This window comes from Agrilus planipennis, unplaced genomic scaffold (assembly GCF_000699045.2).
Source record: "Agrilus planipennis isolate EAB-ADULT unplaced genomic scaffold, Apla_2.0 scaffold88, whole genome shotgun sequence".
Classification (NCBI taxonomy): domain Eukaryota; kingdom Metazoa; phylum Arthropoda; class Insecta; order Coleoptera; family Buprestidae; genus Agrilus; species Agrilus planipennis.
The window spans coordinates 671,475-687,003 of record NW_020438872.1 but is presented as its reverse complement, the minus strand read 5'-3'; the positions used below and the strand labels follow the sequence as shown (position 1 = coordinate 687,003).

The window sequence follows — 15,529 nt, the reverse complement described above, 5'->3', positions numbered from 1 at the left end:
CACGTTCAGCTTCGGTTTGCATCATTCGTTTTACATTTTTGTATTCATTATCCATTGCATATATACCACGTGTTTAATTTAGAACATTCCGTATGGCAAGAAGATATTCTTGATTAAATTGGATAATTTGAAACACTCAAAACGTTCTAAACAATTGCATAATTCTCTTTAACGTTCTATACCAGCAGTCAATGTCAACCATATGTTAAATATACGTAATACTTATCTATAAACACACTACGAGAGCATCGAAAATGAAAAACTTACTTATCCAGACATATTTCAACTAGAAATTACTTATTGCTTTTCTATACTTAAAACGTTAACAAAATTAATTACATATTAAAAATACATATTTTACGTTAACGCATTTATTTTCGTAATAATTATACATCGATTTGTCTAATGTCATAAACTATCGCATTCAACATCGCAAAAAGTATTTAAAAATCAATTGCATTCATAATGAAGTGTGTATCAACTTTGAATTGCAAAACATGACGACAAAGATACTTTTATCAACAGGTAAGTCTAAAAAAACTAAGTTGTTCAACAAGTTGCTACATAAATGAAGAAAAGGTCTTCAAATGCACATATCTTTTGATAACAATTTGTTGACTTGAAATTGCTAAGGTACAGAAACGTTTTATCATTATGTATTTTGCAGTGTGACGTAGGTACTGTTTGTATATTAATTAAATCTTTTTACAGACCTAAACAGCCGGTAATGTAATTCCATCAACAGTATTGAAAAATTGCGCGTTATTATTATTACATATAATTATTTATCAATACTGCCTACTTACTTCCTTATATTGCTTAAAAAATGCAAATGGCATTGCATAAAATAATGATATTGAGTATTAATGTCAATATAAACAATAATCTTCTAAAAAAAAAAAAACAAAACAAAATTTGACCACTCTTCACAAAGGGACAAATTAAATAGAATCTGTACCTACTTAAATACCGCTATAGGAAAAAGGGCTGCGCCCCATTTTATTTATTTTCTTTTACGTTTAATCATTGCGAAGCATACTGATAACACCATGTACTCAAAGTAGTAAATAGTAATAAAAGCGATAGTAAACTTGGAATAAAATAAAGATGTTGTTTATTTATTCTGAGATATAACATGTGTATTTGTTAAATTAGTTCATGTTCTTTATTTGTTTTATATACACAAGCACGCTTTTTACAGATAAAATACATAAGCAACGAACTTTGAAACCAATATAATATTTAGTTAAAATAACAAACCAGTGAAAGAAACAAAGACTGTCTAATTAAGGATGAATCTACGAACAAAAGCATTGAATTTATTGCTTGAATTGTCAGCAGGACCGTAAGTAAAATTTTAATGATAATGAACAAATATTTTTCGAAGGAATTTTGCCATTGTATTACCCAAGGTAGCGTTATCTACAGCCCAAGCCTGTTATCGAGTTCCCAAAGAAAATAATAAAACTGTTTGCTAATGTAACGACTAATTTTTTTTTTGTTTTCAGTCGATACTTGATTTTCTTCCAAAAACAATTTAAACAGAAATAACATTTACAACTATTTTTATCGTATATATAATAGGAGAAATATTAAAAAGTTTACTTAAGCATTGTAAAATGATTATTTAATACCAATTTAATCTTTCATATGAGTATTTTTTTCACATAAAAAATTAAATAATTTTAGGTGTAAATGTCCTGCTCATTCTTCTGCTAACTTCTTTCCCGTTTCATCACAACTAAGCAGCAACGAAAAGGAGTATGCATTTGAGGTATTGTGTTTTGACAAAAATGCGTTTTTGAGAAATTGAAAGAAATGACTCATAACTTCATCCTACTCAAATAATTTTCAAATTTGGAAGCTACAAATTTAGATCATTACGGTGGTAACTCGTGGCAGATTATATTGGCTACACATTCCAGTTATGAATCTTGTAAAAATTGAAAATTACGCGTTATTTAGGAATTTTATAGTTATTACTTATACATCAAACTATAAGAAAGAATTTTAAAAACCGATCAAAAATGATTTTTCGTAGCAGAAACAACCCTTCATCATCAATTAGATCACGGTGAATAGCGAATAGAATAACTTTACATCAGTATGACCTTAAGTGTTTAATTTATTTACTTTGTTACAGTTCGTTTATCTTTAGATACCAATTCTGTAGTACCTACTTCAAACTTAATGAACACTTGTACTCTGATACCTTCGGTGACTTAGATTAGTTCAGAAATTTCCGTTTTAAATCTATATCTTCGCACGTATAAATGATAAGGAAAATTGTAGATTATATGTAGATTAAAATCGAAATTATTGTACTTCATACAATAAACAAATTAACTAGTTATAAGTACAAAATCATTTTTAAATGACCATTAACAGCTTACCCCTTCAATGTACGTTTACAAATTATTTATTGCAAATGCATGAAAACTTTTAGATAATATCCCCAACGGTACGTTTCGGACCAGGAGTCACAAAAGAAGTAGGACTGGACGTTTTAAACTTGAATTTAAAAAATGTATGCGTTATTACTGATTCAAACATATCAAAACTTGCACCCCTTAAGGTCACTCTGGACTCATTAGCAAAACATCAAGTAAAATTCGAAGTGTACGATCAAGTTCGTATCGAACCTAACGAGGAGAGGTAAAGATAATGCATTATTTTTTCCATTACTCATTAAAATTATTGTGCAGTAATTAGTAATATTGTACTTAGAAAGAATTCATTTAAGTATTGTCTTTGTGAGAATTGGTAAATACTTATCTTGGGTATATTTAAACATCATACAATTAAAAGAAAAAGAAAAAACTTTGATTTATCTTATATTTTATCTTGTTTCTGGAAACGACGATTAATAATACTTCAGAATTTATTTTTTTTGTGTTCATTGAAAAAAGGACGATATCACAATTACTTTCTATTTTTACACCGTGAATGGATAGAATTAGTAGGTACATGCATGCGTGCCTATTTGCCACAAAAATAAAACGTAAACATCATTATTGTACAGTCTTGTTATGTTTACAAACTTCAGGAAATAGTAAATACAATGCGACTGAACCTTGATTGAGGTCTTTCTGACCGCAAGATCAAACAAAAATGAGTGAAATAGACAATTTTCAAGAATAATGATACCGCAAATACGGGCAGACAAGCCATGTTTTTCGAAAAAGAAAAACGATAAACTGCATCAACAGGAAGTATTTTTCCCAACGTTTTTTAAAACCCGCAAATGTGTAGTAAACAAAACAAAAACATCATTGTTATGTCGTGTATGACTTTATTAAAACATTAACAACAACTATAAGCATACTGCGTATTTAATGCATTTTTTTTACAAATAAAATAGCAGAATTGACAAGTTCACAAAACTATGAACCAGTACGACGAGGGCATTTCTGCTATGATCCCCATTTCACTTTATTTTGTTCAAACATATAATAACAATTGTTAATGTTTTATTTATTTAGTTTTAAGCAAGCAGCAAGATTCGCAATTGGGTCGAATTTTGACGGTTTTATTGCAGTAGGGGGAGGTTCAGTTATTGATACAGCAAAAGCGGCCAATTTGTACTCCAGCTACCCGCACGCAGACTTTTTAGATTTCGTAAATAGTCCTTTAGGAAAAGGAAAAACCATCGACAAGCCACTTAAACCGCTGATCGCAAGTAAAAACCGAGTGTTTCACAGATCAATCGCAAAGTATTTTAAAATTGAACCATTCGCAGTTCCAACAACATCCGGAAGCGGAAGTGAAACCACTGCAGCCGCAATCTTCGACTACACTCCCAAAAAAGCTAAAACTGGGATACAAGGAAGGTATCTTCGGCCCATACTAGGACTCATAGATCCAGAACATGTATTATCATTACCAGAACGAGTCAGTGCCTATAGTGGATTTGATGTCTTTTGTCACGCTTTGGAATCATTTACAACTTTGCCGTATACTGAAAGAACTCCAAGACCTAGTAATCCTTCTCAAAGACCCACTTACCAAGGAAGAAATCCCGTCTCCGACGTTTGGGCGCAGTTTGCGTTAAGTACCCTCAACAAATACTTCGAAAGGTAAAAAAATATTGTCATTGGAATTTCTTTTTGGTTCAATATATTATTTAATTAGGTCAGTTTTTCATTCTGATGATAAAAAAGCGAGGTACAACATGCATTTGGCAGCTTCTATGGCTGGGGTAGGTTTCGGAAACGCAGGAGTCCACTTGTGCCATGCCTTGGCCTATCCTATTGCTGGTATGGCAAAGAATTTTAATCCTGAAGGATACAAGTAGGTACATACAAATTTTGAAAAATTAAAACAGTTTTAATGATCCAAATATGTGTTTTGTTTTAGTAAAGACCATCCTATTATTCCTCACGGTTTATCAGTTGTAGTAACAGCCCCCACAGTATTTGAATTTACGAGTCCTGCGTGTCCTGAAAGACATTTGAGGGCAGCAGAATTGCTTGGCGCAAATGTATTGAATGCCAAGAAGGACGATGCCGGACTTATCCTTTCCGATGTTATAAGGACTTATATGCAAAAGTTGAAAATTGAAAATGGAATAGGAGCTCTAGGATATACTGAAGATGATGTACCTAGACTTGTTGAAGGTACCTTACCACAAGTAAGTCTGTAGTCATCAAACTAGAGGTTCCCCATGCGTTACTCAAAATGAAAAACATCCTTGCAATTTATTTGATGATTTTCTTGGAAAATATATTTCTTTCGTTGTAAATAAAAACGTGGATATTATACATAGACACTTTATTTTATTGTGGAAACGTAAATATTAAATAATCATTTTATATTTATTGCAGAAAAGGATTACAAAGTTGGCACCACGAGAGCAGTCAGTAGATGATTTAACACAACTGTTCAAAAATTCAATGACAGCATACTGAAATAAACACTTTTTTGTTTTTTCTAAGTATAATTCCTCTACAAAGAACATATATAACAGTATCACAAATATGGACATCAAAAGCTATTGAATACTTCACATTAGCATGTTTGTGCACGCACTTGGCAAAATAAAAACAAAAGGGAATGTATTATGTTAATTATATTAAAAAACATGTTAATAAGGACAGAACCGTATGAATAAATTGATGAAATAACAAGACCACTTTCCTCAAAAACTAGCATATTGAAACCAAAGGTGTTGTTTTTAACTGTAGTGTTTATTTGTTAATTAATATTTACAATTTAATTGCAAAAGAAACAGTAATAAAACAAAATTTAAAAAAATTAATAAGGTCACATAAAAAAGTTGAATTTGGATTACACCGTTTTATTTAGCTCAATTCCAAAGAACTTTATGGGATTAAACATAAACGAAACTCATTGTTTTATTTATTTCACATAAATATAAATCATTTTCAGCCTTAATTAATTAATAAAACTATTCAAATTTGTATTCTCAGTATTTTACATTCAAATGACATAAATTATTTTAATAAACAAGTGTTTTTCGCTTATTTCAGCTCCAAAAAGAAAAACTATATAGACATTACTCCAGCTCCTAAGAGTTCTCATAAAATTCCATTGATTTGTAATCCTTAGAGTCTTCTACCTTTAATAATAGTGGATTTTAAGGAGATCCAGTATAATAAATAAAATGAAGTTTCGAAATGCAAATCCTGAAACTAAATAAGAAAATATAACAAAACTGATTCAAAATAAACATAGTATGTACCTGTAAAGTGTGATGTTTGTTGTAATAACTGTTGTGTAAAATAAAAAAAGGATTATTTGTTTTAATTACATTTATTTTTGATAGAAAGAGTCCTGTTAATAAGTGCATATGAAAATTTGCACAATGAAGAAGAATAAACTGGGAAGTTGAAGATATTATACAGACGTGTGTGACTTTTGCAGAATAAAATAAATAAATGTCATACGTACACATTTCATAACTAATTTAAAACGTGTATCTAAAAATATATGTACATAATATTTATAAATTATTTATTTAATTAACTACAGATTTATATCCGAAAATAAGACTTTTCATCTTTGGTATGGTAATGTATGAGGGACAATACAAGATATATTTATACAATTCTACAAAAATATGGCTTCTCACACAAACATGCCACAACATTTTGTTTTTATTTTTTTTTTTTGCAGTGGCAAAAAGGTACATCAGTCAAACAATATTTAATACACCCAATACATATTAGATTTTATGTAACGATAACTTCCTGTACATGCAATTTTCTGTTTTAATAATAGTTAAGAAAAGAAAAGGTTAACATAACGGTTCATCTCATTCGTATATACCTATATTATTAGGTCTGATATCATAGGCCAAATGGTAAAAGCTTACAAATTAATCCAGTTAACCTGATAAGTACTTTAAAGACTTACTAATAATATATTAAGTAATTATTTACATATTCACCTTTTATTAAATAAATATTTCTTCATCAAAAGTATAACGTTATGAATTAATTCGTTTTCTTATGTCTTTGTAAGCTTCCAACCGAATACAAAAAATTATTATTCCATTATTATGTATGATATTTCAAACATATAAAATCATCACGCAATTATTACTTTGATAAACTTTTAAATAACAAAATATTGAATCTACAGTTACAGTTAAACAAGTAGTAATTCTCATCTGTATTAGAATTATAGTGCTAATCCGAAGTCCTTGCTCATATATTTCGGGAATAAAAAGTAAACGTTGTCTTAATTACCTTCATCAAATTTAATTAATTACACAAAAGTGTATGGAACTATTTATTAAAAGTTCTACGTGAAATATTTTTTTGTTTGCGAGGTAGCTCTTGACTCTCTAGGAACCTCTCACACGTTTACTTTCACATTATAAGCAACAAGGCTAGGACTTTTGATATGCACAAAAACATTATCAAATGTGACCCATTAGAATTAACCGTTAACAAGTGCAAAATTATCTTTTACTTTTATATTTTTAAATAAATCATCTTAAATTCCAGTAAACGAAAAATGCAATTGGCACTAAAAAATGTGTTAATTGTAAGTACTAAAATATAAAAAATGAAAAGAAAGAATACTACCGTGACTCACATATTAAAAATAAACAGCACGAATATTTGAATCTACCGTTTTCACATGTTCTAAAACACATAGAAGTGGGTACTCCTTCGCAATAAAACTATAATATAAAAATACTTACAAAAATTAGACAAAAGTATAAATCAGACAGTGGCACTTTTTTTGTGCATTTATTCCCTAACAAAAAAATGCGATTTTCTAATTTAACGCAACAAACTCTGTATCCCGTATACATTTTTCGAATAGATGACATAGCCGATAGCAATTAAAAAGAATAATAACAATTAAAGGTAACCAATAAAAACGACAAAGGTTTTACGTATTTAGCAGTCGAACACTACTTGAATTGTATATATGACGACATTGGATTGCACTTCCAACATTAACGGATCGCTATTTAAAATAATTCGACTATATACAAAACCACTGACTTACATGTATATACAATAGGCTACAAGGGTTTCAGAAGGACTCCAACCACGAAAAAATAATTAACCTTAATCGTTGAAGCGTCTAAATTATAAATCCCACATTTATTAATAAAATGAGCAAATGAAAACAATATTGTAACAATCCGCCTTTGGTTAAATAAAAACTGCATGTATGTATGTATAGTTTAGAGAACGTTTCTTAATGCCACAATCATCACGTTAACAAAATGATTACTGGGCTATGTTTAAGATTTAATTAGTTAATTATCTTTAGTTAGAGCCGTTCTTTCTACACTTATGCTTATTCTTAGTCCGGCAACATATGCACAAAGCTTATAGGAAACATTCCATTCCTTTTGGGTTCGTTTTCGATCTCCCCTCTCATCCAGTTTTCGTCATCCGTTTGTTCTTCGATTACTCTTATTATTTCACCCTCGCGAAAAGAAAGTTCATCAGGGTAGTCCGCTTGGCAGTCGTATAATGCGCGACAGCGTTTAATACCTGCCCCATTCGGCACGTATGTTAATCTTCCAGGAATTGATTGCGTAGATGACAGCGACCCAGTTGATACAGGACTAGATGCTAGCTTCATTGGAGGCGAGTCTGATGCCTTTAGAAAAAACAAATATTTATAAATGACAATGTTTTCATACAAAATACGAATTAATATCTGTTTTCCTTCAAAAAATTATATTATTATATCAAGAACCCTTTTTCTTTAAAGACATATTTAATCCATCCATATAAATTTGGTGCCATTAAATAGGTAATTTCTTTTAGTGAATCAGAAATACTTTGAATTGAAACTGTTGGTTATTGAATTATAGTATTTTCTTATTAAACTTCTATATTACTCAATTTCATTATGTTGCCATCTACCAGTATTACTATATACCTCGTACGTAATATCAGCAAATAGGTAAGCGTATGTGTTCGTTATGATATAATTGTAGTACAAAACTACATTACTATATAATTACTTGAGAGCTATAAATTTAAAGAAAAAATCACTGTGACAGGACCAAACCTACTAGTAATGTATTAATTATGTCTCATTCATGTACAACAGACTGAAAATTCCTAATGTACTATAACTGTATTCAAATTAAGAGAAAAAGTAAGGACATAAACCTAAAACGATTAAGTAATTTGTGACAAAGACAGGATAGAAGTACTTCCTTTAATCTATTATCTACATATGTAATAATGTGATAGAATAAAATAAAAAATATAAAAAGGAAGTACGTTAATACATGATTTTTCATGCAAGTTAATTGACTGTATGGATTTAAAATTTGAAATAGCCCAATTTGCCAGCACATATATAAAACTAAATTTATGTAACTTGCCCATAAGTGTCATAAAAATGGTCTGTATGTAAGTTCAATAGGTATTGTTTTTGTGGCATTTAAAGTACAATAGCATACCAACCTGAACCAATTTATTAACTCCTTTTTAAAAAATTACGTGAATGTTAAATTTGTGCAGTGCTAGAGAACATTTTATTAAGCGATTTATTTTAGAGTGTAAAGGGTATGCAGTATTAAAATACAGTGTATGAACTTTGTGTCAACACGATCAAGTAGGTAGCATAAAAAATAAGTTTATAGGTACACAGCTTACCTCTCAAAATACCGATATTTCTTTCTGTTTAGCTTTACCATTTACACCCTACATTTATAAGAAATGGTTACAAAAACCAAACACAGCATTCGTTAGGGCAAAATGTAAATATAAATAAAAAACACATTTTTGAAAAAAAAAACTGCAAGAGAAAAATGAATGAATAACAAATATGTACTTTGAAGACGTTAGCACTGCACAAGATAGGTATGCATAAAACACACAATATTGCTAAATGGGTGATTTGCATGCCTTTTAAATAAAAACATGCTAAAAACAATGTTTTTACCGGAGTTGTCACATCACTCTCTTCAGTACAACTCTCCAAACGACATTTGTCTTTCCTCTGCAAACCAATCAGCCTAAATATTCTACATATTCATTAAACAAAAGAACAGAAACAACAATAACATTTGCAAAACAAAGGTGTTTTACAAGTCGAGTAAAAAAATAGAATAAAATAATTTAACTTACAATTAGTGCCAAACAACTTACCCTACGTGGTGGGGGTACCGGCCCCCCTGACGTATCCACGTCTGAAGTCACCGATGTTATACTTTCCGTTGATCTCCCATTTGATAATCTACTGCTAGAGTTCACGTTAGGTGCTGGAGGAGGTGGATTTTGAGGACGCTTTAACAAGTGCTTATCTGAACCCCTACCATCGCAGGGAATGACTAGTTTATTACCTAAATAAAAAAACGTATACAATTAAAATATACAAAATTCAACCAAAATAAAATAAGAGACGTAAAGGAAGATTTTAAATTAATAATCATCCAAGAAATTTATTATTATATTACTTTAAAGTGTATTAAGAAAAAAATGCCACACGATACGGTCAATGTGACTCAAGTGTAACGTCACAATCTTACTTTGAACATTGTGTCTTAACTTCTTCCTTTATTAGAAACTAACCAATATGTATCACAGATCGGCTGGCACTGGAATCACTACTAGGAGAGCGCTTATGAGTGTGGCTGAGGGTGTGATAACCAGCAACTGCAGGGTCTGAGGGTGTACGGCTATGGTTACTTGGCAAAGTGCCATAGATGTTAACAGTACCAGCTTGCGTCATCCCTGAAACCGAGGGCCCATAGAGGGAACCAGCTGGGGGCGTAGGTGCCACCCTTTTCTTTAAACTACCATGAACATTTGCCGCTGCAAAAAAACATTCCACTTAAACATTCGACATAACAGCAGTAACTGTAAATACTATATCAACTAAAATCATCTATAATATATCACATTATCTTTGCATGTACTCCAATATCCCCAATAATGTTTTACATTAGAGTAATACCTCAAATAAAAACTTATATCACACTTTTCTTTGATTATGTTATGTTATGTCTGTGCCATTATAAAAAAATACAGACTTGTTAAGTATAATAAAAAATGAACTTGAAAATTTTAACAAGCAATTATAATGTGAAACATTCAAACTTGTTTTATTAACAATCATTTTAGATAACCATATATCATTAAAAGTAGATGTGACCCATTAGAATTAACCGTTAACAAGTGCAAAATTATCTTTTACTTTTATATTTTTAAATAAATCATCTTAAATTCCAGTAAACGAAAAATGCAATTGGCACTAAAAAATGTGTTAATTGTAAGTACTAAAATATAAAAAATGAAAAGAAAGAATACTACCGTGACTCACATATTAAAAATAAACAGCAGGAATATTTGAATCTACCGTTTTCACATGTTCTAAAACACATAGAAGTGGGTACTCCTTCGCAATAAAACTATAATATAAAAATACTTACAAAAATTAGACAAAAGTATAAATCAGACAGTGGCACTTTTTTTGTGCATTTATTCCCTAACAAAAAAATGCGATTTTCTAATTTAACGCAACAAACTCTGTATCCCGTATACATTTTTCGAATAGATGACATAGCCGATAGCAATTAAAAAGAATAATAACAATTAAAGGTAACCAATAAAAACGACAAAGGTTTTACGTATTTAGCAGTCGAACACTACTTGAATTGTATATATGACGACATTGGATTCTAGAGGTTCCCCATGCGTTACTCAAAATGAAAAACATCCTTGCAATTTATTTGATGATTTTCTCGGAAAATATATTTCTTTCGTTGTAAATAAAAACGTGGATGTTATACATAGACACTTTATTTTATTGTGGAAACGTAAATATTAAATAATCATTTTATATTTATTGCAGAAAAGGATTACAAAGTTGGCACCACGAGAGCAGTCAGTAGATGATTTAACACAACTGTTCAAAAATTCAATGACAGCATACTGAAATAAACACTTTTTTGTTTTTTCTAAGTATAATTCCTCTACAAAGAACATATATAACAGTATCACAAATATGGACATCAAAAGCTATTGAATACTTCACATTAGCATGTTTGTGCACGCACTTGGCAAAATAAAAACAAAAGGGAATGTATTATGTTAATTATATTAAAAAACATGTTAATAAGGACAGAACCGTATGAATAAATTGATGAAATAACAAGACCACTTTCCTCAAAAACTAGCATATTGAAACCAAAGGTGTTGTTTTTAACTGTAGTGTTTATTTGTTAATTAATATTTACAATTNAATTAGAAAAAAGTTTATGTAAAATAGTTTTTAATATTTAAAAAAAAAAACGCTTACGTATCACAGGTTTTCTAGATTGTGGTGGAGGTGGAGGTGGCATTTGCTTACTGTTACTGTTTGGGCTGCTGCTAGATTGAAGACTATCACACGTTGACGATCTGGATCTCAATGTTACTGGAGATTCTCCCCCAGTATAACTTGGTGGCCTAGATCTATTGCGTTTCTCAGGGGTCAGAGATCCATTCTACAATATGGACATAAAAATTAAATTCAATTTACAATGAACTAACAACTAAAATAAAAGGTATAAAATACTTCAATTTTGATTTCACTTACTCGATCATCTATAATCGTTTCATCATCCGAGAAATCGGTTGAACCATCTTCATGTGATAAGTTCCAATCAATGTTTATATTATCAAACAGATGTTTTTGTCTATTAGCACTGTTTTGTAACTGTAACAACGTACCAAATAAGTTATTATTTACAGAAATACTATTTGTTTTTCCCTAGACACTAATATTATATTTACCAGTTCTTGGCACTGATAGTGGCCCCTTTCTTTCGCAATGTCCAGAGGAGTCTTATCTTGCGAATTCCTTATTGCAGTATCAGCTCCACTACGTAAAAGCAGTTTCATACATTCCACTTTATCATAAAGAGCGCATAGGTGCAGGGCAGTGTTACAACCAATTGAATCAGGCACCACAGCAGGTGCTGTCTGCTTATCGATCCCCTGAGACGACATGTTTTGCACCAGGAAGTCAACAACTGGTAACGATTTCCCCACTTCTCGCACAATAGCCCGATGTAAAGCTGTTTCGCCAGTTTCCTAAAAAAAAACGACACTATAAATTTGTTAAATAAAATAATTAAGAATATAATACAGATGACGGTAAAGTTGCATTAAGGTCCACATTTTCTGCAAACACTTGCAACAATAATCCTAAGTCTCCACTGTTAACGGCATCTTCTAAATCATGCTCATTGCTACCTGTCTTCATTGCATACCGTTTTTCAACATATTTTGCTCTTATAAAATTAAATCGTTCTTCCCTAAAACATTAAATGAGTAAATATTACGAATAAATCAAAGATGATGTTAAATGAACCAAACGCACATTGTACTGGACGGCGTAGGCTTATTTCCAAAAGGTAAATTTTCTTCCATGATATCGTTAAAAGCTTGGTTTGTCATAAACCTTGCAAGTAACAACTGACTAGTACCTACATTGTCCAAAGTAAGGGATTGTATTCGAGAAATATGAACGCCTAAATCCCTATGTATTCCTGAACATTCAATGCAAACAATTATACCAAAATTCGTTGATAACCAAGTGACATCTAGGGGGATAATAGTTTAGATAATGTGGTTGGCACTTTCCACAACAAATTGAATTAAATACCGTTTTGAGAGTTACAATCACAGCAATGGTCATTTCCAGGTATTCTTTGGATATACCTAATTATAGCCTGTTGGAGTTCAATTAAACTATGATTAACTTTATCCCCACCACTTTTCCCACTGTCATCAAATGCCTTCATCAAAGCCATTTCCTTACAGTTAACAAGAACAGACATCCACGCATGCTGATCAGCTTCATCTTCTGCTTGAAAATGGTAAGTTCGATTATCTGAACAAAAGAAAACATTGCTTACAACACATTTTCAAACTTAACGGAATTAGCTTACAGGATATCAAATCAAATCCTCTTTTATCATCAGGTACCATTTTAATCTGACAGGTAAGTAAATTTATTCGTGTTGGTGGTTTGCTTTCATCAGCATGGCATATATCAAGAAAGCCTTCTGCCTGCACCCAGCACTTTCTTTTCTGCCATACCCGTCTCATTTTACCTTCAGATTTTTTGAGGAGATGGCCACTCCTGGTAACTCCATGATGTTTGTCCCCTTGTAACTGGTGTAATGAATAAACTGCAGTCTTATCAATTGTTGAATTATTCTGAAACATGCAAGTTAGTATGAATATGTTACTTTTATTTTAACTAGTTTCTGTGGTTAGTAAATTGTATTTGCTATGCAATGCATTAATATATAATGTAATGGTTATAAAAAGTAGATCTGTTGTACCAACCCCATAAACAGGTAACATTGATTGCCTCTGTGAAGTTTACTGAATCATACAGTAATTACTTTGTAATTATAGTGTGCATTTATGTAATCTTTTTGTGAAATAAATGTTATATTTGTACTCTTTACTTTAAAACAAGCAGTTACTAACAAAAAAAAAAAACAAATGGGCATTATCTAATCATTAGATAAAAGAAACATACCTCTTTATCAATACCTGGAACTGTTCTTAATAATGCTCTAAGGTCTGTGAGTTTTCTCCGTTCTTCTTCCTGCTTTTGTTTAATTTTCTGTAGTTTAATACTTAAATCTGCTACATAACTACCAAAGTGTTCTATGGTCTTCAATCCATCTTGAAAATAACTAAAATACATTTATTAATAAACAAATAAAATATGCTAATATGCAATTTAAGCTTACTTTGTTTGTGCATGATAGTACTCCACAAGATTTTGGAGGAGATCAATGCCCTTTTTGGTTTTTATTTCATTAAATTTTATTAAATACTACAATATTGAAAATAATTATAGCAAAACACCTTTCAGTTACATTTAATGAGCTTGTAATTAGTTTTGCCTTGATGCATTGTATGAGATAAATCATATAAATAAACAAAATACAAACCTCACACATTTGCAGTTGAAATAGTCTCCTTTCTTTCTCCATTTCATCTGCAACTTCTGCACTGGTAACTTCTGATCGGATAAGCCCTGCCTCCTTTGCTTGTTGCTTTTTCTCTTTCTCAATCTTAACATACTTGCTTTCATAATCTTTCCATGCTTTATCAAAAGGTCTTCTTAGATCACCTTTTACACCACGAAGATCACCTTTAAGAAGATTGTCTAAAGGAAACATAACAATGTTGTTTAAATTTTGCATGAGAGTCTTCATTAGAGCAGACAGTTCTTTAGTAACAATTGCAAATTTAATAAAAGCAGCGCCTATATCATCCTCTTGGTCTTTAGGTATAGCATTACTTCCTATTTTCTCTAATGCTCTAACTAAGTACATTTCATTATCAACATGAGCTAAAAAAAAAACGATTTCACTCCAAAGTTCTAATTTTTGAATGATTACTTACTGTTTCCAGACGTATATATGGCCTTTATGGCCTTTTTCATTTTTGTCAAACCATCCCTATCAAAATCTAGAGTCTGAAAACGACAATAGAATTATAAGTTACTGTCAAATAACCACATATCACATATAAACACGGCATCTTGTACTATGTATAACATTGGTAAACTTAATAAACTAAACTTCATTGCTAAGAAAACTTTTCAGGAACTGCTAACATTCATTAAAAACAAATCCTGCTTCAATTACTACAAGAAGGGGCAAAACAAGAGACACTGCTCCTCTTGTTTACATCAGATATACCACTTTTGCAGAGGGGTACGGGTACTAACCTCTTCTAGAGCATTTATTGTATTTCGACATTGCTGCATGCGGGAAACAAATGTAGATGTAATTGGAGAATTATAATCTTCCCTTGTTTCCTCCACAAACTCTGAAACTCCGATTAAGCTAGGCATGGTGTATATTTGTCAAAAGGATACGTCAAAAAATAATTCTCAATTTTAAAGGTGATACGCTAACTAAAGCTATATGACAACATTTGTAGCAATTTATACTCTTTTACTTCTAACTTTTTAACATATTTTTAACCGACAAACTTCTTAAACTTTGTATAATATTAAACTGATTCATCGTTAAATATTACTCATAGATACAAATGATGGA

General features: G+C 30.9%; 2 protein-coding genes across 6 annotated transcripts in view; one reads left to right on the top strand and one right to left on the bottom strand.

Moving 5' to 3' along the window:
- The window catches only part of LOC108738192 (probable hydroxyacid-oxoacid transhydrogenase, mitochondrial), a 15,544-nt gene extending 3,896 nt beyond the window's left edge, over positions 1-11,648 (top strand). For 2 of the 4 annotated variants that reach the window (XM_025978556.1, XM_025978551.1), the window contains exons 2-9: positions 1,202-1,345; positions 1,690-1,774; positions 2,447-2,655; positions 3,483-3,679; positions 3,740-4,076; positions 4,132-4,290; positions 4,357-4,630; positions 4,824-5,167. In XM_025978556.1, coding sequence (XP_025834341.1) covers positions 1,293-1,345; positions 1,690-1,774; positions 2,447-2,655; positions 3,483-3,679; positions 3,740-4,076; positions 4,132-4,290; positions 4,357-4,630; positions 4,824-4,907 — 1,398 coding nt within the window. In that variant the 5' untranslated portion in view covers positions 1,202-1,292 and the 3' untranslated portion in view covers positions 4,908-5,167. Of the gene's footprint in view, positions 1-1,201; positions 1,346-1,689; positions 1,775-2,446; positions 2,656-3,482; positions 3,680-3,739; positions 4,077-4,131; positions 4,291-4,356; positions 4,657-4,823; positions 5,168-5,489; positions 5,767-11,137 lie in introns of those variants that run through there. The other 2 variants (XR_003231941.1, XM_018471476.1) reach the window with 2 other exon arrangements.
- LOC108738185 (arfGAP with SH3 domain, ANK repeat and PH domain-containing protein) lies at positions 5,757-15,529 on the bottom strand. Of its 2 annotated transcripts, XM_018471459.1 has the most exons (16): positions 15,196-15,529; positions 14,868-14,940; positions 14,411-14,814; positions 14,207-14,292; positions 13,990-14,149; positions 13,388-13,658; positions 13,102-13,329; positions 12,817-13,039; positions 12,583-12,751; positions 12,228-12,527; positions 12,031-12,150; positions 11,752-11,938; positions 10,023-10,265; positions 9,600-9,793; positions 9,394-9,450; positions 5,757-8,091 (listed from the first exon to the last, which is right to left on the bottom strand). In XM_018471459.1, exons 1-16 carry the CDS (start codon positions 15,319-15,321, stop codon positions 7,789-7,791), a joined length of 3,144 nt encoding a protein of 1,047 aa, XP_018326961.1. In that variant the 5' UTR covers positions 15,322-15,529; the 3' UTR covers positions 5,757-7,788. The 2 variants fall into 2 exon arrangements, with proteins under 2 accessions (XP_018326961.1, XP_018326962.1); XM_018471460.1 differs by lacking the exon at positions 9,394-9,450.

Bases quoted from the DNA above. Each gene is read 5' to 3' on its own strand.
- LOC108738185 (XM_018471459.1), bottom strand. From the start codon at position 15,321: ATGCCTAGCTTAATCGGAGTTTCAGAGTTTGTGGAGGAAACAAGGGAA. The intron at 12,752-12,816 runs GTGCGTTTGGTT...TTAATGTTTTAG, and splicing joins CCTACGCCGTCCAGTACAAT to GGAAGAACGATTTAATTTTA. The intron at 9,794-10,022 runs GTTAGTTTCTAA...TTTTTTATTTAG, and splicing joins CCGATCTGTGATACATATTG to GTAATAAACTAGTCATTCCC.